General features: G+C 42.1%; 2 protein-coding genes across 5 annotated transcripts in view; both read right to left on the bottom strand.

Moving 5' to 3' along the window:
* LOC122933675 (gastrula zinc finger protein XlCGF57.1-like) overlaps positions 1-27,731 on the bottom strand; it is a 376,277-nt gene that overhangs the window by 90,674 nt on the left and 257,872 nt on the right. The window lies entirely within an intron of this gene.
* The window catches only part of LOC122933673 (gastrula zinc finger protein XlCGF26.1-like), a 284,426-nt gene continuing 257,939 nt past the window's right edge, over positions 1,245-27,731 (bottom strand). For all 4 annotated transcript variants that reach the window (XM_044288614.1, XM_044288613.1, XM_044288616.1 and 1 more), the window contains one exon: positions 1,245-4,242. In XM_044288614.1, coding sequence (XP_044144549.1) covers positions 2,561-4,242 — 1,682 coding nt within the window. In that variant the 3' untranslated portion in view covers positions 1,245-2,560. The remainder of the gene's footprint in view (positions 4,243-27,731) is intronic.

A 27,731-nucleotide genomic window follows, 5' to 3' on the forward strand; every position in this document is an offset into this window, starting at 1 on the left:
TGATGCAAAGGCAGTAGGTCACCACTGCGGCAGGCAGTGGGGTCAAAATGTGTATTGACAGCGGGACCGGAGCAAGGCAGCTGGTGCGCAGGTACGTTTCCCTATGCAGATCTGCCTGGGAAGTTCTAATGATAGTCTCCGCTGCCTTGCACCGATTACTCTTGTGAGTATTGCACGCTTTGGTGGAAGACCTTCCCAAGTCAAACACTGAGCATTTGGAGTGGAGCATGGGAATCAAACTGTTAATGTTAAAACATTTTTCTTAGCAAAGCAAAATATAGTGATGAGATGGATGGAAGGAAACTCAGTCGCTTGGCTCGGTGGAGTAATATTAAAGGATCATTTTCAAAAACAGAAATGGAGTCATTTACTTACATGCCAGATTTTGGAGTACAGAAAGTTGCAAGGCCCAAGCCTGTGTGACAATACTTTATCACTCAGACATTTTTTCACTCTTCTCGCCACTAGGAAATGGCGGGGCTGGCAAATTGGCCCTGGCACATTGACAAATATTTAACCAATTTCAGGTGTAAAAGTTGTCTAAAATTTACTCCACTAAGGGTGTGGAGTAGAATTTCATGTCAGACGCACACTGCCAGAGTATACACCTAAGTTATGACGAATTGTATGTTTTGTGATAAATTAGGAACATCCTTCGTCAGGGTAGCGGCTATCAAAGACCAGAGTAAAAAGTCTCTGTGATAAACGACCCTCGAAGTGTCCTAAAAAATTCCACAAAGTCTGGGATCCATGGTGGAAGTCTCCCCTCACAATTTGCACATACAGTGACCACCAAGTCTTCCTTAACTCCGTAGGTTCTGGGGCCATATCTTATCATCTAAAGAATAAAGACATAGGCCCAAAATGCAGATATTTATTATATTTATTAACATGTTTGACACAGTTATATAAAGTCTAAGGGAATCATGTGACGGATAGCCTGATCACAGTGCAGGGTCATTTACTTTACTTAAAATTACTCAGAACCTGAGAGTGGGTGCATTACATTTAGTGGACTCTAGAGCTCAGGTCCTGATTTTAGGGCTCATTTACACAAACGTATGGTTACGGTCCGTAAAACATGGGTCGCGGCCGTGTGAAGTCAGTTTGGCGGTTTGGAACTATTCAAGATCCGCAAAATACATCAAAAGATAGGACATGTCCAATCTTTTACGGTGTAGAGGCACAGACCCCAAAGTCCTTGGACGAGCTTCTGAGTGTTTCCGTGGGCTTCCAATCCGTGACTCTGCTCCGCAAAAAATAAGACATGTCCTATCTTTTGATATATCTTACGGATTGCAGGCCCATTCAAGTCAATGTGTACCACAAAAGGAAACTACAAGTCATCCTGCAAAAATCTAGCTTTCGTACAGCTCTTTGGAAAGAAGAAGAAAAAAAAAGTTGTGTCTTAGGATTTGGCGATGCAAAAACATTTTCTACTTTAAAAAAAATAAAGGTTTTTATTGTGCGATAGTAGTAAAACTTAAAAAAAAATAAAAAATGTATTTGGTATCACTATATCAAATAATGAATAAAGTTATTATGTCATTTGTGCCAAAAAATAAAAGCTGCAAATTTTATAGCGTAAAAACAGTATTGATGTTTATTCCCATCTTTCTCCCAGAAATAGTTTAAAAAAAGTTAATTAGGTCATGTGTACCCCAAAATAGCACCATAAAAACTACAACTCATACTGCTACATAGAGTTAATCAAAGTTATAGCTCTTGGAAGGTGACAAATTAAAATTTAAAAAAATCCCTTGTTAGAAAAAACATTTTTCTCTGTTAGCTCTCTGGGGTGCAGTTATAGATGACATCCTGAACATGACAGTGGCTTCGGCCCTGTGTGAATTCACTGGTGTGTGATAAGACTTGACTGAATTCTATTTCATTTTCCACATTCAGAGCATGAAAATAATTTCTCCCCATGTGGATTCTCCGATATCTAACAAGATCTGCTTTATGGTCATTACTAGTGTTCAGTGAAGTGAACCATCTGAAGTGGAATTCAGCCGGAATTTTAGGAAAATTTTGATTTTAACTGAAGCCAAATTTCCTTGGGCTTCATGATTACGAATAATTTTATCCTAATCCGTAGAGGCAGTCTGCTCCTCTCTTGGCTAAAAAAAAAAAAAAAAAAAAATGTGTCGAAGGACCTGCACTCAGTGTGATGATGTCACTGTGCTCTCCCAGCATGATCACATGGTGAAGCCATCACGCTAAGCGCAGGTCCTTCAGCAGGTCTTTTTCAATCAAGACAGGAGTGGAAAGCCCCTGTGCGAGCAAATGGATGAGGTGAGTGATTTATTTATTTGTTTTAATCCAAAAGGCCATATTGCACTAGCGTATTATCTTTTTTAATGGCTGTTAGATGAGTGCACTTCGGTCTAAGGGGCCGTTAAAAATTGTCTTATTGACCGATAGGCTGAATGGGGTTTTAACATAATGATTCGTGACAAATTAATTCAGAATGAACCAAAATTTATTGTTGAACTTTGATCAAGCTGCAGAATTGAATTTTTCAAAAGTTCGCTCATCTCTAGTTACCACATTCTGAACATTAAAATTGCTTCTTTCCAGTGTGAATTCTCTGATGTTTAACAAGATTTGATTTAGTTATGAAAGATTTCCCACATTCTAAACAAGTAAATGGCTTGTCCCCTGTGTGAGTTCTCTGATGAGAAAGAAGAAGTGATTTATGCTTAAAACATTTCTCACATTCTGAACATGAAAATGGCATCTCTCCTGTGTGAATTCTCTGATGGGAAAGAAGAAGCGATTTATGCTTAAAACATTTCCCACATTCTGAACATGAAAATGGCTTCTCCCCTGTGTGAATTCTATGATGTTTTGCAAGAGCTGATTGATCAGTAAAACATTTCCCACATTCTAAACAAGAAAATGGCTTCTCCCCTGTGTGAGTTCTCTGATGGGAAAGAAGAAGCGATTTATGCTGAAAACATTTCCCACATTCTGAACATGAAAATGGCTTCTCCCCTGTGTGAATTCTATGATGTCTTGCAAGAGCTGATTGATCAGTAAAACATTTCCCACATTCTAAACAAGAAAATGGCTTCTCCCCTGTGTGAACTCTTTGATGGCTAACAAGAACACATTTATGCTTAAAACATTTGCCACATTCTGAACATGAAAATGGCTTCTCCCCTGTGTGAATTCTCTGATGGCAAAGAAGATATGAGCCATGCTGAAAACATTTCCCACATTCTAAACATGAAAATGGCTTCTCCCCTGTGTGAATTCTTTGATGTCTTACAAGTGCTGATTTATCAGTAAAACATTGCCCACATTCTAAACAAGAAAATGGCTTCTCCCCTGTGTGTGTTCTCTGATGTTTTACAAGAGTTGATTTATCAGTAAAACATTTCCCACATTCTAAACAAGAAAATGGCTTCTCCCCTGTGTGAATTCTTTGATGGCGAACAAGAGTTGATTTATAAGCAAAACATTTCCCACATTCTGAACATGAAAATGGCTTCACCCCTGTGTGAATTCTCTGATGGTTAAGAAGAGGTGATATATGCTGAAAACATTTCCCACATTCTGAACATGAAAATGGCTTCTCCCCTTTGTGAGTTCTCTCATGTGTAGTAAGAACTGATTTAGATTTACAACATTTCCCACATTCTGAACATGAAAATGGCTTCTCCCCTGTGTGAATTCTCTGATGTACAACAAGAGCTGATTTATAAATAAAACATTTCCCACATTCTGAACATGAAAATGGCTTCTCTCCTGTGTGAATTCTCTGATGTATAACAAGAGCTGATTTATAAAAAAACCATTTCCCACATTCTGAACATGAAAATGGCTTCTCCCCTGTGTGATTTGTCTGATGTATAACAAGATGTGATTTAGACTTAAAATGTTTTTCACATTCTGAACATGAAAATGGCTTCTCTCCTATGTGAGTTCTCTGATGTCTAATAAGATCTGATTTATATTTATAACATTTCCCACATTCTGAACATGAAAGAGCATTATCCCCTTTATTACTTCTTTGATGTTGAACACTTCTTCTGTGGCGTTTATTTTGCATAACAGTCTGTGATGAATCAGAAGATTGAAATCCATCTAAAGGATCAGATGATAGATCTTTGCTGGTAACGGCTGAGGATACATCTGAGATAATGGCATGCTCTTCATGTATATCTTCTGTGACACCACAATCATCTGTTCTAAAAGCTGATATCACATGTTTCTCTGAGCTCCTGGTACAGTCATCTGCCAAGAATAAATCTGAGTTTTATAATTTTTAAATAGAACCTTTAAATTATATTGCAATTTTATAACATTTCTAAATTAAAAAATCCATACAAACTACAAGTTATAGAGCAAAATTCAATTATAAACTGACTATGGGAAAACAGATCACAATCTGATGGTAGACCAGTAGATGATGATGTTAGGTCACCAGGCTGGTCACTTGAATTTTAAATAAAACCAGCATCTTCATAGGTTCACAAGGGATCTGTGAGTCAGTGCTATAAGCTGGTGTCCATCTCACACACTGACCGCTAACTGCACTTAAGCACAAAACACGGCAGAAATTGAAGCTGAAAGCCCACCTTCTATCTATCTCACAGATGTAGTAAATATATTATTGCTCATATACCACATACATATAAAGAATACCGGCATGTACTGTACATATAATGCTCTGTTCATATCACATTTATAGGCTCTAACATATACACCCAGGATGTATACATTGAATTGATGTGTATGACAGATACCATACAGTGACCTTTAACTTTTTTTCACTGGATATACAGTACAGACCAATAGTTTGGACACACCTTCTCATTCAAAGAGTTTTCTTTATTTTCATGACTATGAAAATTGTAGAGTCACACTGAAGGCATCAAAACTATGAATTAACACATGTGGAATTATATACATAACAAAGTGTGAAACTGAAAATCGGTCATATTCTAGGTTCTTCAAAGTAGCCACCTTTTGCTTTGATTACTGCTTTGCACACTCTTGGCATTCTCTTGATGAGCTTCAAGAGGTAGTCACATGAAATGGTTTTCACTTCACAGGTGTGCCCTGTCAGGTTTAATAAGTGGGATTTCTTGCCTTATAAATGGGGTTGGGACCATCAGTTGCGTTGTGGAGAAGTCAGGTGGATACACAGCTGATAGTCCTACTGAATAGACTGTTAGAATTTGTATTATGGCAAGAAAAAAGCAGCTAAGTAAAGAAAAACGAGGGGCCATCATTACTTTAAGAAATTAAGGTCAGTCAGTCCGAAAAATTGGGAAAACGTTGAAAGTGTCCCCAAGTGCAGTCACAAAAACCATCAAGCGCTACAAAGAAACTGGCTCACATGCGGACCTCCCCAGGAAAGGAAGACCAAAAGTCACCTCTGCTGCGGAGGATAAGTTAATCCGAGTCACCAGCCTCAGAAATCGCAGGTTAACAGCAGCTCAGATTAGAGACCAGGTCAATGCCACATAGAGTTCTAGCAGCAGACACATCTCTAGAACAACTGTTAAGAGGAGACTGTGTGAATCAGGCCTTCATGGTAGAATATCTGCTAGGAAACCACTGCTAAGGACAGGCAACAAGCAGAAGAGACTTGTTTGGGCTAAAGAACACAAGGAATGGACATTAGAACAGTGGAAATCTGTGCTTTGGTCTGATGAGTCCAAATATGAGATCTATATACACTCACCTAAAGAATTATTAGGAACACCATACTAATACGGTGTTGGACCCCCTTTTGCCTTCAGAACTGCCTTAATTCTACGTGGCATTAATTCAACAAGGTGCTGATAGCTTTCTTTAGAAATGTTGGCCCATATTGATAGGATAGCATCTTGCAGTTGATGGAGATTTGAGGGATGCACATTCAGGGCACGAAGCTCCCGTTCCAGCACATCCCAAAGATGCTCTATTGGGTTTAGATCTGGTGACTGTGGGGGCCATTTTAGTACAGTGAACTCATTGTCGTGTTCAAGAAACCAATTTGAAATGATTTGAGCTTTGTGACATGGTGCATTATCCTGCTGGAAGTAGCCATCAGAGGATGGGTACATGGTGGTCATGAAGGGATGGACATGGTCAGAAACAATGCTCAGGTAGCCCGTGGCATTTAAACGATGGCCAATTGGCACTAAGGGGGCTAAAGTGTGCCCAGAAAACATCCCCCACACCATTACACCACCACCACCAGCCTGCACAGTGGTAACAAGGCATGATGGATACATGTTCTCATTCTGTTTACGCCAAATTCAGACTCTACCATTTGAATGTCTCAACAGAAATCGAGACTCATCAGACCAGGCAACATTTTTCCAGTCTTCAACAGTCCAATTTTGGTGAGCTCGTGCAAATTGTAGCCTTTTTTTCCCATTTGTAGTGGAGATGAGTGGTACCCTGTGGGGTCTTCTGCTGTTGTAGCCCACCTTTCTTTCCCATTCTGACGTTCAGTTTGGAGTTCAGGAGATTGTCTTGACCAGGACCACAACCCTACATGCACTGAAGCAACTGCCATGTGATTGGTTGTCTAGATAATCGCATTAATGAGAAATAGAACAGGTGTTCCTAATAATTCTTTAGGTGAGTATGTGCTATAAAGAAAAGAAGGAAAGCAGCACAAATCTAAAGTGGAAGGCACAATACCTCTCAGGATCATTGACCAGAATCCAAAGTTTGATAAAAATAGAAAAAAGAGGCAGCACTCCAAAATAGTGAAAAATGTGGAGTTTTTATTTGCCCATGCTATTGCAAAATTTCATAGGCTATGTGAATGTAAAAATAAAAAAGTTATGGCTGTTGGAACGTCAGGAGGAAAAATTCTAAGTACAAAAATAAAAATAGGACCAGTCTTTAAGGGGTTAATAAAGTTTTGTAAGAATAGTACAGTGACAAACGTCATCATGATTCAATCAGTGTACAAACTATACAGACATATATCAGTCATTAATTCAGTGAAATTCATATCTTGAGCTTGTCATCTCAATGTATGGGTAAATTACATGATTAATGGTAATACATAAAGTGCATCTGTGCTGATTAATAAAATAAATCATGTACATGGCTCCCCCTGCCCCAGACTCCATGTGGCTCTAGCACGCTGCTGCCGTCCCTGTATTTTCACTGCGCATGCCCCACCACAGCGTGAGCGGCATATACAGATAGAGAACAACATGAAAAATGGACGCCTTCATCCTAATAGTTACTGCGCATGTGAATTGCCATTACAGTTTGCGCCTGCGCTTCTATCATAAGAAACATGGAGCTGAAGCTCTTAGGCAACCAAGTAAACTTCATCAGAGCGCCTGCGCATAGCTTCAGTATGCGCTGAAACATATAAACAAGGGACATAATGTTACTTAATGGTGGCCATGACAATCGCCAAATTATTGAATACTCCACCAAGGGGGAGAAACCCAGGGTTCCCAGACATTACCGTCTTGTGTAGGTGGAAAACAAAAATTACTCTTACAGGTAATGGTTTTTCTTCAAAATGCAGAACAGGAAACCTAAAGAGATAAAATGGTTCACACCCTCCACCACACCTCAGTGATTATAATAACCAAACCTCCGGAGGCGTGCCAACCACCAAAGAATAGGCTTGAAATAAGAAAAGAGACAATACAAAAAAAGGGAACCAGTTTGTTACATTATATTCCTATTCAATATCATGCATCTATCTGCCCAATTAGCAAATTTCCCCCCTTTTATTTTTTAAAGATTAAATTAAGTTAAGGGTGGGAAATTTTGGGATGCTGGTGCTGTCATGAGGAGAACTCCAAGTGGCTGCTCTGAAGATTTGGGCCGGTAAAGCATCCGCCTTTTTTGCCAAAGAGGCAGCAACTGCTCTTGTTGAATGTGCCTCAAACCCAGTTGGGGGAGACAAGTTGAAAGAAGAATAGGCAAGGGAAATGGCATTTTTGACCCATCTAGCAATGGCACTAGTAGAAGCCTTGTGACCCGTGAATCTTTAATAGATTCTCATCTATTCTCCGGGATGCTGTGGAATCTAAGTAACTCAAACATCTTCTGACATCCAGACAGTGGAATTTTTCGGATTTGCAGGATTTGGACAGAGTATAGATCATAAGTTTAAAATAACTGCAGAACCCCTTAAAAGACCTAGAGACTAAGGAGGCGGCAATAGCAGGCCTAGAACTAGTGGATGCGGATTCCCAATTTCTTTTAAAGGGCTTCTGTCACCCCACAAAAGTTTTTTTTTTTTTGCTACTTATAATCCCTATACTGCGATATATAAATCTATAATGCTATTACTCATTTTGGTTCAGTAGTTAATTCACAAAACTGAGTTTTATAATATGCAAATTACCTGTCTACCAGCAAGTAGGGCGGCTACTTGCTGGTAGACAGCCGCATCCTCCTATCATAAAGACGCCCCCTCCTCATGTTGATTGACAGGGCCAGCGAACGCGCTCGTCCTCTGCTGTCCCTGTCTGCATTAAAAATCTGACGCCTGCGCCGTACCTGTCTTTAGTCGGCGCAGGCGCACTGAGAGGAGGACGCTCGCTCCGCCGCTCCTTCCTCAGTGCGCCTGCGCCGGGTGTAGATGTGACGTCATCGGCGCATGGAGGACACAGCGGCCGAGCGAGTGTCCTCCTCTCAGTGCGCCTGCGCCGACTGAAGGCAGGTACGGCGCAGGCGCCAGATTTTGAATGCAGACAGGGCCAGCAGAGGACGAGCGCGTTTGCTGGCCCTGTCAATCAACATGAGGAGGGGGCGTCTTTATGATAGGAGGATGCGGCTGTCTACCAGCAAGTAGCCGCCCTACTTGCTGGTAGACAGGTAATTTGCATATTATAAAACTCAGTTTTTTTTATTAACTACTGAACCAAAATGAGTAATAGCATTATAGATTTATATATCGCAGTATAAGGATTATTAGTAGCCAAAAAAAAGACTTCAGTGGGGTGACAGAAGCACTTTAAGATAAATGTCAGCTTTTTTTTATCCAACGGATCTCCAAGGCATCCCAGGTCGTTGCAACTGGTGCATCCACTGTGTGGGCGCTATCCCATACCTCAGATTCTTTAAATGGATACTCTCTCTTGACTGTAGTTGGTATAAAAATATTAAATTTCTATCAGGATTTTACACTCCGTTCTAATAAGAGCTTCTATATTTTTATGCACTGAAAATACTCTATGATGTTTAGGGCCCAGTTCCTCAAAAACTTGGTCAGTTATTGATTTAGGCTGTTTTACGTCCTCTAACTGCATGGTAGTTAAAGTTCAGTATCTTCAGCCAGAAACAGGGCCCTCCGAACACAAAAAATCATCTGAGATATTGTGGCTGGAATTTAAAACATCATCCTCCCCAGAGTTTTCAGAATCAGTCTTTCTACTGTAACCGGCCCTTTCTGGTGACCGTGGCCGATTTCGTTTCAGGAACTTAAGAGATGATTTAACTTGTGATCTCACCAAAGCCTTAATACTTTTAAAGATTGTGACTCTTCCAGAACCAATTTATCCACACATCCCTGACAAAGTGGTCTAACATAAGATGCTGGTAAAACTACTCTACATCCACTACATTCTTTATGCTTAGATGACTTCTTAGGCGTTTTTGCTACCCATAACACCAAAAGCAAACAACAATCAGCTGAAGGATACTGTGTACACAAAGATAGAGTTGGCTGCCTTCTCCTGCTGCCATTTATAACGCGCCTTGGCCTCCTTTAAACACTAGGCCCAAATGCCTTTTGCCTGCTGGATTAGGCTCCTCCTCTGGCGTTACATCACATGAAGGTGACGCCAGAAGCTTACCACCGCCCTTCCCCAAGCGCATGCTTAGAACGCGCATTGGCTCCCAGCCGATATCTTTGCCGAGGGAGCCATGCACCCCGCCAGACTGAATTGGAAGCCTCCTGAACATGGCCACTGTGATTCCCCTAGATGCTGGGAGGAGGCAGGAGGAAGGTAGACTTGGCAAACTGCTCCCTGAGAAGACTAACCCCACATGGGAAAGTCCCCTTTACTGTAAATAGACCCAGCCCTTCCCCAGCCCCAGGGTGTGAACTCAAGCTAGGAGAAAGAGCTCCCTAGGTACATCCTATCTGGAGGACAGAAAACCTGAATTGTGGTGTGGTGGGAGTGTGAACCATTTTCTTTCTTCCCTGTCCTGGATGGGAGGACCTAGTCGCATGGATGCTGTCATGGGTGAGGGGAAAAATAAAATCGGGGCAACATCAAGTGTCACAAATTGTGTAATGAATATTGCAGCCACCTATAGACTGCATCCAGTAGTAATACTTCTCTGAATGTTGGTTTGCATGAAAACGTAAAAAAATAAATAAAAATTATATATATATATATATATATATATATATATATTTTATACATTTTTCAAACAAGGTGTACAATACATTCTATTGTATGCTTCAGAACAATTGCAAGATATAGATTTCTTGTTTACAAAGTGCATAATATTAATACATAAAACATTCAAATACACCAACCCCTACCTCTGCCCCGTCTCCCCTCCAAACTATGATGCAGCTTGAATTTTCCCTTTCTAGGTTTATTTATGTTTACGAGTTCTCAATTGTGAATCCTAGTAGTAACTACTATCGAAGTCATATAATCCTCTATCTGATGGAATGAATGATGATGGTTTGTATGTTTTATGTCTAAATCCTCTAATATTTTTTGTTTATATCAGCTCATTTGCTTTCTCAGTGGAATAAAATGCTTGGATATATTTTAGCCATTTTGTGCGATATGCTTTCTGTGCTTGGTCTCCTTTTCTTTCTGCTAAAAGACAGTTTAGTATGATCTATGATCTCCTTCATTGACGGTATCACAGGTGTTAACCAGCGTTTAAGAATGCATCTTTTTGTGGCCATCAAGATCACATGCATCATTAACGGAGTTTGAAAAGTTGTTATGCGTAAAAGGAGTTTTTCAGGAGTTTTCACCAAGTTTGTCCGTAGTTTATTGTTTAATTCCTGTACCACTCTTTCCCATAAATCTGCTATTTGTGGGCATTAGCTAAACACCAAAATATCAACAACACCATATATATTTTGGATGGAATCATCTGTACAACACCTATCAAGGTCAAAAACTTCCACGCAACAAGATAGAGAAATTCATAATTTATTGGCAAATCCACATACAGTACATACATAACAATAATCAAAAGTAATAAAATACATATAGCAGCAATATGGAGAAGCTGGAATGTGACGAACATAAAAACACTCCAAACATAAGGGACATTACACGTATTTGCATAATATATTATGGCTGAAGGTGGCAAATCATGCACACATGTTATCCAAATACACCGCCCATCACTGTGCACAGTAGGGAACGGCGACAACCTAATACAGAGCCTATACTGTGGAATGATAATAAGAACTGACCCAGCCTGGAGCGTGCCGCCCAACGATCGTTTCGCTATCCACTTCCTCACGGCCCCGTCTTCCGGGTTGGCAATGGGTTTTGGGTAATACTTATGCTTTGGTTTCTTTTTGTGTGATCGGACAGATCACGTGACCATTTGATCATGTGATGCGATTTGTCTCGCGATACCGGCAATCACCTTTGAGATTCTTCTAACCAATAAACATCCTTGCTTTTCGGGTGCAACCAATTTCACTATGAGAATTGCGGTATTTGTTCAATTATGAGGTATATAAATAGGATGCAAGTTCGACGGTGAGACGCGCCCCCAGGAGGAAGTGTCAGCGAAACGCGCGTCGGGGTGGTGTTCCCTGTTGTACTCCTGGTCTGTATGACGCTCCAGCTTTACTTTGCAATTGTATACTTCTCTTTAGGTGGCTATTTTTTACTCTACATTATAGTATATTGGTGGTCGGTCCTTTAGTGGACTTGCTGCGTTTGGACATTTGCCAATCATGGGATAATGTACCTTGTACTAATAATTGGATATGATATATGTCCTTTGATGCATGCATGGTGGGTTCAAGGGGGATATATAGTGGCGAAAAGCTGATTGGAGGGAGTTTATGTCTGTGTTTCAAAAGTGTCTGTAGCTGATTATAATAGTTTTCGGAAGCAAATCATTTTAAAATGACATCTGCCTAGTAATGATAGAGGGAGACGTTTCCATATGTCTGATATAATGCGTTTGATTAGTTCAGGATAGTTTAGGTGATATAAGGATTCAGGGGTTTTGCCCATGTGTATTCCCAGATATTCGATGGATTGAGAACCTATCTGAACTGGAAGTGATTCCCAAGACTTGGGATTTTTCATTGTGACAGACATAACATTTCACATTTAGAGATGAAGCCCGAGAATAAACCAAATAGGGTAAGAATTTCTAATATTTTTGCCAGGTCCGCTTGTGGATGAGCCAGGAACACTAATAAGTCATCTGCAAATAATGCATGTTTGACTTCAGCTTCAGTGGTTCAATGGTCAGATTGAAGAGCGGGGGGGATAAAGGACATCCTTGATGGGTGCCCTTTTGTAGTACAAATCTGGGGGATAAATGGCCAGGGGTGTATTACTTGTACCATATATAAAGCTGTTAATATATTGGCGAAATGGACCTGCTAGTCCCACTGAGTCCAACACTTTATTTAGCCAGTTCCAGGCCACGTTGTCAAAGGTTTTTTCTGCATCGATAGCCAATATGGCCGGGGTCTGCTCTATTCTCGGACATATTTTAATATCATCTAATACCGCTAATACTTTTCTGATATTTGTTACTCTTTTTTGCGTAAATCCTGCATGTGCTGGTTACAAGATTTCAGGCATTAATTTAGCTAGTCTGATCGCCAAGATTTTGGACATAATTTTTATATCCACGTTTATAAAAGGGACTAGCTGAAGGACCCGGCTTCGCTCGGGTATATTTAATCTATTTCATTTAATGTTTGTATGTGTCGTTAAAAGATTTCAACACTATCCACTATAACAGTGACATCTACAGCACCCGCCCCCTTAACAGTGACCTTCACAGCCCCCCACCCCTTAACACTGACCCCTCCCTTAAAATTGGACCTCCACAGCAGCCCACCCCCCTAACTTTGACGTTTACAGCAGCCTTCCCCTTTAACAGTGAGTTTCACAGCACACCACCGCCTTGACAGTGACCTCCACAGGGGCCTGCCCCCTTAACAGTGGCCTTTACAGCAATCTACCCCTTAACACTGACCTCCATAGCAAACCATCCCCTTAACTGTGACCTCCACAGCAACCTGCCTCTAGGGAGGCCAGAGGTCCAGTTTTAGGCCGGACAGTCCGGCTTTCAGACTCCCATCTGGCGTAGAGAGTGGATGGACACAAGAATGTCCTTTTGAACAGTTCACTCTCAGACAGCACAGCGCTCCCTCCCACCCCTGCAGCTCGCAGAAGTTGATTTTTAAGCTAATTTTTTCAATCCCTGTCGGCTGAGGATTGGGGCGGGCGTGGCCTAACCAGATCGGGGTGTGGCTTAGCTGGACCTGGGGGCGGGGTTTTAAGTTCATCTTTTGAGGGTGGACACATTGTGGCAGGGGGCGTGTCTGGCTCCTTTCTGCAAGAGTGACGCCCTCTGGGCACCTTACTGGCTCATTTGCTTACCAAATAAACTGGATTTTCATTTTCAGAGGATAAAACCATCTATTGCTGGAACAAAGGCACATCTTGAAATAAGGTACTAAGTGCTATTAGGCCATGGCTTTACTTAAATAGCGATTATCCTGGTGACAGATTTCTTTTAAAGCTCTCCTACAGCAGCGAAGATAAATGGGTGGGTTGTTATGGAAACCTGGAGTAAAACTGTGTATGTGGAGGCTAACGGCCTGCGAGCTTCTATTGGCTGATAAGGGTCATGTGACCAAGCTTCTATTGGCTAATGCATTTTTGGGGAATATCTCAGGAATGGTACGTCCTAGAGAGCCGGGACCCGGTCTAAAACCTTCCCGGACACCTGATGTAACCGTGTGCCAAATTTCGCGATTGTAAATGCAACTGTGCGGATTACTTTAGCGGACATAAACACACACTTTGTTCATACTTTGTTTTGGCTGTGATCCATTTATCTTTAGTTTGAGGGTTTGGTAGGTGTTGGTAAGGGTACTTTCACACTAGCGTTTTTCTTTTCTGGCATAGAGTTCCGTCACAGGGGCTCTATACCGGAAAAGAACGGATCAGTTTTATCCCCATGCATTCTGAATGGAGAGAAATCCATTCAGGATGTCTTCAGCTCAGTCTTTGTGACTGATCAGGACAGAGCATGCTACGGTTTTATCGCCGGACAAAAAAACGGAATACTTGCCTGAATGCCGGATCCGACATCTCTTCCCAGTTATCTTACCCCCACAGCACCCTGTGTGCAATGTCCCACATCTGAAGGATACATCCCATTATATCTGGCTGCAGCGGCTTTTTGATAGTGGTTGCCCGCTAGGCCAGGATCTGTCATGTTAATTCTGAGGGCCAACTGGTGTTCTAGCTTACTGTATCCATTCTGGATGCCTCGCCTTATTGGTGTGATGCATCTTCCGAGGTAACTGGCTTGTCTGCATATCCTCCAGCGAGTGGTCTTTCCCGCCGCATTGATGATGGTCCTTGATGCTGTTGCTCTGGTATATTTAAACCCAGGCTGTTTTGCGCTTCTTTAATAGAAGTGAAGGTAGTGGAGGTTCCATCTGCATGGAAGACTTTTAGGAGTGCTGGGTACAGAAGGGCAAATCTAGTATGTATTTCATATAGTTCTGAGCACAAGACTGAAAATTCCCTTTGCACTTCTGCTCAGTAGTCTCCAAAAATTTGCATTCTCTGGCCTTTGATCTCGATCGCTGTCCTATTTAGCTTATGAGAACATAGTATTGCTGTTTTATCGGTAAAGTCCAAGTATTTTACTATCACTGGTCTGGGACGCCTTGTTAATGCGCTTGGAGCCTTTAGGTTGTTATCTTTTCCAGATCTCAGGTCTAGGCCTCTTCTGAGTGCCACCTTGCACTGCCCCTAGTGTCCCCACGCCACTGGTATCTCATGTTCGCAGATGCATATGAGGTCTTGGGCAGGAATCGATTTCATGATGCCGATGATTCGCAGATTGTTCCTACGTGAGCGATTTTCAAAGACATCTACTTTTTCTTTTAATGCCTTGTTGTCACGAAGAGCTGTCTCAAGGTGTGACTTTATTTTAGAGCAGGAGTCTTCCAGTGTTTGGACTCTGTGCTCAACGATTTCTATTCTGGCTCCATGTTCTACTGCAGTGACTTGGAGGGTTTGAAGAGTTGATCCCACTGTGCTAGCCAGAGATTCCTGTAGATCCAGTAATATTCGGTTTGCTACTTCAATTGTTAGTTGTTTATAATCTATTTGCAAGTCTTCTCCCAGATTATCATGTAAGGTATGTAGGATCTTCTCTAACGCTGGGTGTTTGTGACTGTGAAAGTATTGATTCTTCCTCCATTTCTGTTTCCCATGCTGCGGGCTTTGTCAGCTTGCTCTGACCTTCTGATTTGTTCCTGCTCCCCATATTTAGAAGGAATCGTTCCATATGTGACCACCAGCCTGGTGGTATTGATTGTTCCGGTGTTTCTGCGGTTAGTAGGGGGAATTTAGAGTGTAAAGCTTTGAGCTCACGGAGCTCCTTCTAGGTGCGTCTCACCATGTTGGCGCCGGAACCGAAAGTCCAAAACTTAACTTTTATTATTCCAGTCAAAATGGTTTATAACAATTTCTATGCAAATAAAGGGCGGCCGTTATTAAAAATCCATTAAAAGGGAACTTGTCATTAGAAGTGGCCTATGGAGCTCTTTACATGTACAAGCTGCCAACTTTCAGAAAATGTTTTTGTTGAATTTGAAAATCAGGTTGTTTGTAGGAAAGACCAACTTTTAAAATGTACCTGATGTCATCAAAAATGAGTCACTGGGGCGTACCGCTGGATGAGGCGAGTAACGGAGTCATCTCCTCTATCCTGCCCAGTTTGCTCTTGCAGACCTCTGCTGGCTTCCTGATGTCAGCTCCTGGCAGTGAGAAATCTCACGCAGACACAGAAGAGCTCGTTCCGGCACCGGGATATTGACATGTGAAGCGTGCAGATATGTATACACCCCGACTTCAAGCACTCACTTTGTTCGCCCAGGAGATGCTGGGACCAGAGTCAGCAGATGTCAATGTCCCTGCCAATGTCTTCTGCTGTGCGAGATTTCACATTGCCAGGAGCTGACATCCAGAAGCCAGCAGAGCTCTGTGAGAGTAAGTTGGGCAGCATAGAGGAGATGACGCTGTGTCTCGCCTCATCCAGCGGTATGCCCCAGTGACTACCTGAGCTACATATGTGTTCAAAATAATAGCAGTGTGTTTAAAAAAGTTAATAAAGCTCAAAATCCTTCTAATAGATTTTATTTCCATACACACAAATGCATTGGGAACACTACACATTCTATTCCAAACATGAAAAAAATATAGCAAATGTGTGTTGTTCCTCTAACAAAAATTGAAGAAAAGTGAATATTAGACTGTTCAAAAAAAAAATAGCAGTGTTTGTATTCTTCTTTACAAACTCAAACATTTCCTTTGAATCACTTAACTAATACTTAGTTGTATAACCGCTGTTTGAGAACTGCTGTATATCTGTGTTGCATGGAGTCAACCAACTTCTGGCACCTATGAACAGGTATTCCAGCAGTGGATGATTGGACCACATTCCACAGTTCTTCTCCATTTCTTGGTTTTGCCTCAAAAACTGCATTTTTTGTGTCACCCCCACAAGTTTTCTATTGGATTAAGATCTGGGGATTGGGCTGGCCACTCCATAACGTCAATCTTGTTGGTCTGGAACCAAGATGTTGCACGTTTACTGGTGTGTTTGGGGTCGTTGTCTTGTTGGAACACCCATTTCAAGGAAATTTCATCTTCAGCATAAGGCAGCATTACCTCTTCAAGTATTCTGATGTATTCAAACTGATCCATGATCCCTGGTATGTGATAAATAGACCCAACACCATATCATGATGCTTGCGCCACCATGCTTCACTGTCTTCACAGTGTACTGTGGCTTGAATTCAGTGTTTGGGGGTCGTCTGACAAACTGTCTCCGGCCACTAGACCCAAAAAGAACAATCTTACTTTCATCAGTCCACAAAATGTCTATTTAGGCCAGTCAATGTGCTCTTTGGCAAATTATAACCTCTTCAGCACATGTCTTTTTTTCAACAGTGGGACTTTGCGGGGGCTTCTTGCAGATAGCTTGGCTTCACATAGGAGTCTTCTAATTGTAACAGTACCTCAAAAGGTCACTTCAGACCTTCTTTGATCTTCTTGGAGCTGATTGTTGGCCGAGTCCTTGCCATTTGGCATATTCTTCTATCCATTTGAATGGTAGTTTTTCGCTTTCTTCCACGTCTTTCAGGTTCTGGTTGACATTTTAAAGCATTTGCAATCATTTTAGCTGAACAGCCTATCATTTTCTGCACTTCATTATATGTTTTCCCCTCTCCAATCGACTTTTTAATCAAGGTACGCTGTTTTTCTGAATAATGTCTGGAACGACCCATTTTCCTCAGAATTTCAGAGAGAAATGCACTGTAACCAGCATGTACAACATTTGCTGCTTTCCTTCCTTAACCGCCTCCGGACCGCCTAATGCAGGATCACGGTCCGGAGGCGGCTGTCCCAGGCAGAGTCACGCATATATGCATCATCTCGCGAGACTTCCTGTGAACGCGCACACACAGGCGGGCACGTTCACAGGATCGGAAGGTAAGAGAGTGGATCTACAGCCTGCCAGCGGCGATCGTTCGCTGGCAGGCTGTAGATGCGATTATTTTTAACCCCTAACAGGTATATTAGACGCTGTTTTGATAACAGCATCTAATATATCTGCTACCTGGTCCTCTGGTGGTCTCTTTTGCTTGGATCGACCACCAGAGGACACAGGTAGCTGTGTAAAGTAGCACCAAGCACCACACTACACCCCCCTGTCACTTATTAACCCCTGATCACCCCCCTGTCATTGATCACCCCCCTGTCAGGCTCCATTCAGATGTCCGTATGTGTTTTACGGATCCACGGATGGGATCCGCAAAACACATACGGACGTCTGAATGGAGCCTTACAGGGTGGTGATCACCCCATATAGACTCCCTGATCACCCCCCGTCATTGATCACCCCCCTGTAAGGCTCCATTCAGACGTCCGTATGTGTTTTACGGATCCACGCATCCATGGATCGGATCCGCAAAACACATACGGACGTCTGAATGGAGCCTTACAGGGGGGTGATCAATGACAGGGGGGTGATCAGGGAGTCTATATGGGGTGATCACCCCCCTGTAAGGCTCCATTCAGACGTCCGTATGTGCTTTACAGATCCACGCATCCATGGATCGGATCCGCAAAACACATACGGACGTCTGAATGGAGCCTGACAGGGGGGTGATCACCCCATATACACATATTTTTTCTGACAAAAGTCTCATATTCCACTAACTTGTGTCAAAAAATAAAATCTCACATGAACTCACCATACCCCTCACGGAATCCAAATGCGTAAAATTTTTTAGACATTTATATTCCAGACTTCTTCTCACGCTTTAGGGCCCCTAAAATGCCAGGGCAGTATAAATACCCCACATGTGACTCCATTTCGGAAAGAAGACACCCCAAGTTATTCGCTGACGGGCATATTGAGTCCATGAAAGATTTAACTTTTTGTCCTAAGTTAGCGGAAAGGGAGACTTTGTGAGAAAAAATAAATAAAAAAAAATCAATTTCTGCTAACTTGTGCCCACTTAAAAAAATCTATGAACTTGCCATGCCCCTCATTGAATACCTTGGGGTGTCTTCTTTCCAAAATGGGGTCACATGTGAGGTATTTATACTGCCCTGGCATTTTAGAGGGGCCCTAAAGCGTGAGAAGAAGTCTGGAATCCAAATGTCTAAAAATGCCCTCCTAAAAGGAATTTGGGCCCCTTTGCGCATCAGGTATATTTTTAAAGTGGATTTTTCCTACAAACAACCTGATTGCCAAATTTAACAAAACCTGTTTCTGAAAGCTGGCAGCTTGAACAATAGGGACATGTAAATAGGTCAATAACACTCTCCTAAAGACTTACTGATAGGGAACTTAGACTGCAAGCCCCATTGGGGACAGTGTGATCCTAATGTCTGTATAGTGCTGCTGAATATAGTAGCGCTATATAAATGTATACCATAAATATAATAAATAGGCCACTTCTGATGACAGGTTCCCTTTAATGGATTTTTAATAATGGTCGCTCTGTATTTGCATCAGTGAAAACCGTATTACTTACTGGTAATTTCCTTTTCATGAATCCTCCATGAGGGCATACCATGAGAGATGACCCTACTCCAACTAGGTAGGGACAGGAAGTATAAATTCGACCCTCCTCTGGCTCCTTGTGCATTTTCATAAGTATACAATATTATCTAATGATATTATAGCCAAAATGAATGCTCATTGCCTTTAAAAATAAAATCAGCTTGAACCAAAGTTCTGTTATGTGGCTGAAGAGGCCAAGATAGATGAGTTCATGGCATGTTCAGTTTATATAAAAATAATTGTGAACATGAACGGACATTATATTTTGAAAGTTATTGCTAAAAGATATGTGTTTATCTATGGGGAGTACATTAGCTTCCTCAGACATGTCTGTCTGAAGGGAACAAGGTTGTTTCATGGATAAGCCATGACGAGATGAGAATTCATATCCTTGAAGCTGTAGGAGGTTCAATTCATATATTCATAATTATATTATATATATTTCTGTATGGTATATTTAGTTTACAACATATTTTAACCAATAATTCATATAATGTGTTGTCTATGTGTAGCAATGTATCGATATTATACCCTGTATGTATCATTTAGAATGTATCATGTAGAAGATACAGAGACACTGAAGTGAGTTTCTGTTAATTGGATTTCTGAGAAGAGTTAAAAGTTATTTCAAAACGATAGTTATTCACGGATGTAGATAAGTAAAATATACAAGTTCTGATGTCGAGTATCAAGGCCGTTATATACATTTTTTTTATCAAGTTAACATATATTCAAAAAGATAGGAGAAGACAGTGACTCCAACAAGTCTAGGATATAGGTAATTAAAAGTGTCAGGAAAAGACCTTCCTCAAAGATGTATATTAAAAAGGTTAAGAAGGTCATGTGAATATATTATTAGGTATTTAGAATTAATGTTTAAGGTTGTGATATTTATCTGCAGTACCACAGTGCTATCTGGAGGCAGATGGACAATATTATATTATTTTATAATTATTTTTTATACCATATCAAGGGTTAATATGACATAATTGTGTTATTAGCATGCAAATACACCCCCCTTACCTGATTGGAAATCCCTAATCTAAAGGGGGTGATTCTTAGATAAGGTGGGGAATAATTACTCGTGTGCAGAACATCAAGGGAGATCCATAGATCCATCCATTCAATCAAGACCAAAAGAAAAACTAAAAAAGTTGGATTATTTTTTTGGGACTACTAGGAAAGTTCTTGAGAACTGGTCCCATCTGAACTCTGTCTACCTTTGACCCGGTAACGTATATTGTGTTTACTGCTCCTGATATTAATAAGATATTTTTCTCAGTATATAGCCAAGAATCCCCATACTGTGGGAATATATAGTGTTAGGTGCCTCCATAATGCTGATTATTCTCTTAGCAAAGATGCATATTGTTAATGGAAGATCTGACATTATTTGAAAAGAGGACTAAACCCTTGGAAAGTTATTTTTCCATAGTCTGATTGCCGAGCTGAATATTTTATCATATTAATAGCATATATTTTTGATTGGTCATAGGAAAACAAAGTCAAGGGATAACGTATATTTTCCTGTATAATCCGTGTTTTATTGCTATAGCCTGTTTGATAAACAGAAGATCCTAAGTTTCTCTTGGTTTATGAGTCTGTTTGTTAAAGGTATGACACTGGTTGTCATAAATCACTAAGTTATACTATGCTGGTGAGATAGGGGTGTGTTAGCACCACCGTGTGGCGTGTTTGGGTATTATTTTGTAACTTCCTCGTTTGTTTTGCAATTGTATTGATTTTATATTCTTTGTTTTTATAATAAACAATATATATATTTTGCATATACAATTGTCTCCGTTTCACTGCTTGCACAAATCAAATTAAGATACTCGATAAAAAGAACTTAGAGGCGTTTATGTCCGCCCAAAGGATCATATAATTTTTTTTTGATACATACATATTTTTTTTTTATCCTCTCTTTAATATGAAGATATATGACAGGGAGGGACTATAGCCTGCAGCACCTTTCTACCAAAGAAAGCTCCCCTAGTCTCCACCCTGTAATGTTTGATAAATGTATGAGAGCTTGACCATGTTTCTGCCCTACAGATTTTCTCTATGGATGCGTTTGCTTTCTCAGCCCGGGATGTTGAGACAGATCTCGTAGAGTGGGCCGTCAAAGTTTTAGGTGGAGGTACTCCCAAGGATTTATAGGTCTCAGATATAGCCATTTATATCCATCTGGACATGGAATTTTTTGTGGCTTTTTGACCTTTATGCGCCCCTAGGAATTGTAAAACTAGTAATTCGACCTCCTGAAGGTTTTGTGGCCGCTAGATAGAACAAGATGGCCCTACGCATGTCCACTTTGTGAAATTTTTCTTCCCACTCAGATTTCTGATCTGAGCAGAATGAGGAGAGTATAATTTCCTCTTGCCTGTGGATTTGGATACGACTTTAGGAAGGAAGGAATCATCCAATACTGTAAAAAATGGTTCAAACCTTTTTTAGAGCCTGAACCTTGCTTACCCTACTTGCCGAGTTAATTGCCACCAAAATAAGGTTTTTAACTAAATATATTCTAGGGAGGCTTCTAACAGAGGCTCACAGGGGGGATATAGTCAAACCAGACAGGACTAAGTTAAGATCCCAGGGAGAAACCGAAGGTCTTAGGAAGGCCTTAATCTATCTGCCCCTTTCCAAAACTGTATGACCCACAGGTGGTCCGCAATATTTTTTAACAAAACACTGAACTTAATGCGGATATATGGACTCTTAAGGTATTTTGACGCAACCCTTTCTTAAATCCTGATTGCAAGAATGCCCAAAATAGCTTGAATGGAAAACTTCAGTGAGGAATTTTTAGATTGTGAGCACCAGCCACAGAACCTTTTGCAGACCTTAGAATAAATCTTGGAAGGAACCTCTTCCCTGCTAGCCGCCATGGTATTAATTATGGCATCCGATAAGCCCTTGGATCTCAATGTCACCTTCTCAATTCCAAGCAGCCAGATGTAATTTTTCTACCTTGGATGGTGAACCAGTCCCTGAGACAATAGAATCCATGGGCTCTGAACTGACAGGAGCTTTAGAAGAGGCAACCACGACTTTAATCGGCCACAATAGAGCTATTAACATCCGATGGGCTCTGTCTTAATGGATCTTTTTTTAGCACCCTGGGATCTAGCAGAAGGGGAGGAAGACCAACTGAAATTCGCATTTTTGGGGGACAGCGCGTCTACCCCTATGTTCCCGTTGAAGGGGTTTAGGGAAAAAAAAAAAACTTCACCAGCTTCGTGTTTCACTGTGAAGGCAAACAGATCCACCTGGGAAGTACCCCACAAGTCTGCTATCTGGAGAAAAAACCTTTTTCTAGGCTCCATTACGTCGACTTTTGTATTTAGGGATCATTTTGGGTGTACTGCCGATAGGGACTTTAAATGAGCCTCTACCCAGGAAATATTTTTTCTGTTATCCGACTTAGGCTACTTTCACACTAGCGTTTTTTGCGGATCCGTCATGGATCTGCAAAAATGCTTCTGTTACAATAATACAACAGCATGCATTCGTCATGAACGGATCCGGTTGTATTATGTCTTCTATAGCCAAGACGGATCCGTCATGAACTCCATTGAAAGTCAATGGGGGATGGATCCGTTTTCTATTGTGCCAGATTGGGTCAGAGAAAATGGATCCGTCCCCATTGACTTAGGCCTCATGCACACGACAGTGCCGTATTTTGCGGTCCGCAAACCGCAGATCCGCAAAAAACAGAAGCCATCCGTGTTGCCTTCCGCAATTTGCGGAACAGGAAACCGGCAATATAAATGCCTATTCTTGTCCGCAAAGCGTGGACAAGAATAGGACATGTTGTTTTATTTTAGCAGAGCAACGGATGCGGACCGTGCTGTCCGCATCTTTTGCGGCCCTATTGAAGTGAATGGGTCAACATCCGAGCCTCCAAAACGGTGGCTCGGATGCAGACCCAAACAACGGTCGTGCGCATGATGCCTTACATTGTGTGCCAGGATGGATCAGTTTGGCTCAGTTTCGTCAAGCGGACAGCAAAACGCTGCAGGCAACATTTGGTGTCCGCCTCCAGAGCGGAATGGTGACTGAATGGAGACAAACTGATGCGTTCTGAGTGAATCCTTTTTCCATTCAGAATGCATTAGGGCAAAACTGATCAGTTTCAGACTGCTTGTGAGAGCCCATGACGGATTTCACAAACTGAAAGCCAAAACGCAAGTGTGATAGTAGCCTAAGACTAAATCTTGATAGATATGAATTGATCATTAGCCTACACTTCTTGATCCTCTTTGATGGTTAAGATAGGCTACCCCCGTCTTGTTATAAGACCTTACTTGAATGTCCTCTTCTTATAAGCTTCAGAGCTTCCCAAACCACGTTATATTCCCTCTGGTTTGACGAGAGAGATATCCAATTCTCGGACCATTGTCCCTGAAAGAGAAAAGAGAGCAGAGCTCCCCACCCCCAAAGGCTTGCATCCGTTGTTCCACATGTAGGAGTCTGGGGCTCCAGGAAACCCCTTTCCTCAGATGTTCTGGATTTAGCCACCACTGCAAAGATTGATTTACTATAAGGGAATTTGAATCGTTGGCTCTAGCGAGTCCTGACTTCTGTCCCAACTCCGTAGTAACCACTGCTGAAGCACCCGAGTATGGAACTGGACCCATCTTACCGATGGGGTGCATGATGTTAGTGTTCCCAGGAGTTTCATAGCTTCCCTGATCGTACAAGCTGAATGTCCCTGGAATCATGAAACTTTCTCCATTACCCATGTCACTTTTTGGGGAGGAAGAAAAGTTTTCTGAAGAGTGGAATCTAAGCGAAGCTCTAAAAAAGGTTAAACATTGGGATGGACAGGGGTTTGATTTTTCCCAATGTATCACCCTGGCCAGGTCTGATAAAAGCATCTGACAGTTCTAGACTTTCTTTTGAGCTTTCTACGATTAGGTACAGTGGATATAAAAAGTCTACACACCCCTGTTAAAATGTCAGGTTTCTGTGATTTAAAAAAATGAGACAAAGATAAATCATTTCAGAACTTTTTCCACTTTTAATGTCACCTATAAACTGTACAACTCAATTGAAAAAACAAACAGAAATCTTTTAGGTGGAGGGAAGAAAACAAAAAAAACTAAAATAATGTGGTTGCATAACTGGGGATGTAGCTGTGTTCAGAATTAAGAAATCACATTCAAAATCAGGTTAAATAGGAGTCAGCATACACCTGCCATTATTTAAAGTGCCTCTGTTTAACCCAGGGGTCAAGTCCTGGGGAAAAAAAGTGTGGGAACTCACCCAATATCCACTGCCACCCCCCTCCCCCCAAAAAAAAATATATATATATATATATATATTTAGCAGAAAATTCAGTGCAATATAAAAGGTAAACAAAAACTGGAATTTGCGCTATATGTCTGTTCAGGCGTAATTAGTCTCTTTCATATTATAAGCTCTCCTTATATATAATTTACTTACAGTTCTGAAGACTCAGGGGTGCTGGCAGGCTTGGCCTCAGGGGTGCTGGCAGGCTTGGCTGGGCAAAAGGAGTATGGGAGACTGCAAGGCCTTTTTTCTCCAACCTGCTCCAGAAAAAAAAAATTAATTACACCTCAGGTCAGACCCCCAATGTTAACCAGACCTCAGCTGACAGCCCCAACAAGATCCCCGGTGTTAATAAGACCCCAATAAGACCTTAGATCACACCTCAGCTCAGACCCCAATATGAATGACCCCCAATCAGACCGCAGATAAGAGCCCCATGCCTCATAGCAGCCCCAAGTAGCCTCATAGCAGCCCCCAGGGCCAGTCCATCAGCCCCCAGGGCCTCTCACCAGCGGCCCCCCTAGTACCTCTCACCAGCGGCCCCCCTAGTGCCTCTCCATCAGCCCTCAGGCTCCCCAGTCAGTGCCTCTCCATCAGCCCCCAGGCCCCCTAGTCAGTGCCTCTCCATCAGCCCCCATGCCCCCCAGTCAGTGCCTCTCCATCAGCCCCCAGGCCCCCCAGTCAGTGCCTCTCCATCAGCCCCCAGGCCCCCAGTCAGTGCCTCTCCATCAGCCCCCAGGCCCCAGTCAGTGCCTCTCCATCAGCCCCCAGGCCCCCTAGTCAGTGCCTCTCCATCAGCCCCCATGCCCCCGAGTCAGTGCCTCTTCATCAGCCACCTCATAAAATAAAAAATACACTTACCCTCTCCTGCTCCTGGACGCCGGCGCCACTCCTCTCCTCCTACGCGATGATCCTGCTGTCGGCTGTGCTGTGAAGGCTGCGCACAGCGTAACGTCACAGAGCGCCTCAGCCCTCATGCCTGTGCGCATCCCTGCACAGCCGACAGCAGAGGACCAGGAAGCGGTGAGTACAAAGCCTTCACCGCCTCCTGGTCCTTTTGCCCGGCGTTAAAGACGGGCGGCCCTGAAAGGGAACGGCGTTCCTGCTATGAAAAAAGTACAGGAACGCCGTTCCCACAGGACTCGAGCCCTGGATTAACCCCAAATAAAGTTCAGCTGCTCTAGTTGGTCTTGCCTGAAATTTTCTTAGTCGCATCCCACAGCAAAAGCCATGGTCCACAGCGAGCTTCCAAAGAATCAGAGGGATCTCATTGTTAAAATGTATCAGTCAGGAGACGGGTACAAAAGAATTTCCAAGGCATTAGATATACCATGGAACACAGCGAAGACAGTCATCATCAAGTGGAGAAAATATGGCACAACAGTGACATTACCAAGAACTGAACGTCCCTCCAAAATTTATGAAAAGACGAGAATAAAACTGGTCTGGGAGGGACGAAGAGGCCTACAGCAACATTAAAGGAGCTGCAGGAATCTCTGACATGTACTGGCTATGTGGTACATGTAACAACAATCTCCCGTATTCTTCATATGTCTGGGCTATAGAGGTAGAGTGGCAAGACGAAAGCCTTTTCTTACGAAGAAAAACATCCAAGCCAGGCTACATTTTGCAAAAACACATCTGAAGTCTCCCAAAAGCATGTGGGGAAAGGTGTTATGGTCTGATGAAACCAAGGTTGAACTTTTTGGCCATAATTCCAAAAGATATGTTTGGCGCAAAAACAACACTGCACATCACCAAAAGAACACCATACCCACAGTGAAGCATGGTGGTGGCAGCATCATGCTTTGGGGCTGTTTTTCTTCAGCTGGAACTGGGGCCTTAGTTAAGCTAGAGGGAATTATGAACAGTTCCAAATACCAGTCAATATTGGCACAAAACCTTCAGGCTTCTGCTAGAAAGCTGAATGACATCTTTCAGCATGACAACGACCCAAAGCATACATCCAAATCAACAAAGAAATGGCTTCACCAGAAAAAGATTAACGTTTTGGAATGGCCCAGCCAGAGCCCAGACCTGAATCCGATTGAAAATCTGTGGGGTGAAGAGGGCTGTGCACAGGAGATGCCCTCGCAATCTGACAGATTTGGAGTGTTTTTGCAAAGAAGAGTGGGCAAATCTTGCCAAGTCAAAATGTGCCATGCTGATAGACTCATACCCAAAAAGACTGAGTGCTGTAATAAAATTAAAAGGTGCTTCAACAAAGTATTAGTTTAAGGGTGCGCACACTTATGCAACCATATTGTTTTATTTTTATATTTTTTCTTCCCTCTACCTAAAAGATTTTAGTTTGTTTTTCAATTGAGTTGTACAGTTTAAAGAGAACCTTTCACTTGTATTAACTATGTGAACTGAGTATGCTGCCATATAAAGCGGCGCCCGGGGATCTCACTGCACTTACTATTATCCCCGGGCGCCGCTCCGTTCTCCCGTTATAGGCTCCGGTACCTTTGCTCCTTAAGTTATAGTAGGTGGGTCTTCCCTTGTCCTGTGGGCGTCTCCTTCTCCTAGGCTGCAGCGCTGGCCAATCGCAGCGCACAGCTCACAGCCTGGGAGGTTTTTTCTCCCAGGCTGTGAGCTGTGCGCTGTGATTGGCCAGCGCTGCAGCCTGGGAGAAGGAGACGCCCACAGGACAAGGGAAGACCCGCCTACTATAACTTAAGGAGCAAAGGTACCGGAGCCTATAACGGGAGAACGGAGCGGCGCCCGGGGATAATAGTAAGTGCAGTGAGATCCCCGGGCGCCGCTCTATATGGAAGCATACTCAGTTCACATAGTTTATACAAGTGAAAGGTCCTCTTTAAAAAGGTCACATTAAAAGGTGGAAAAAGTTCTGAAATGATTTATCTTTGTCTCATTTTTTTTTACATCACAGAAACTTGACATTTTAAGAGGGGTGTGTAGACTTTTTTTATATCCACTGTAGGTCTAGGTAGGGCATTATTAAGATGTAGATTTTTCCCCAGACAAACTGCTATATGAAGGAATTTTTGAGCTCTCTTGCATACCGGAACATGGTAAGCATCTCTCAATCCATTGAAGCCCAAAGGCCTTTTAACAGGTATATGGTGGATTTTATGGATTCCATCTTGAATTTTTCGTATTTTATGAATCTGTTGAGCCTCTTAAGTTTA

The sequence above is a fragment of the Bufo gargarizans genome, chromosome 4 (genome assembly GCF_014858855.1).
Source record: "Bufo gargarizans isolate SCDJY-AF-19 chromosome 4, ASM1485885v1, whole genome shotgun sequence".
In the NCBI taxonomy this organism is placed as follows: domain Eukaryota; kingdom Metazoa; phylum Chordata; class Amphibia; order Anura; family Bufonidae; genus Bufo; species Bufo gargarizans.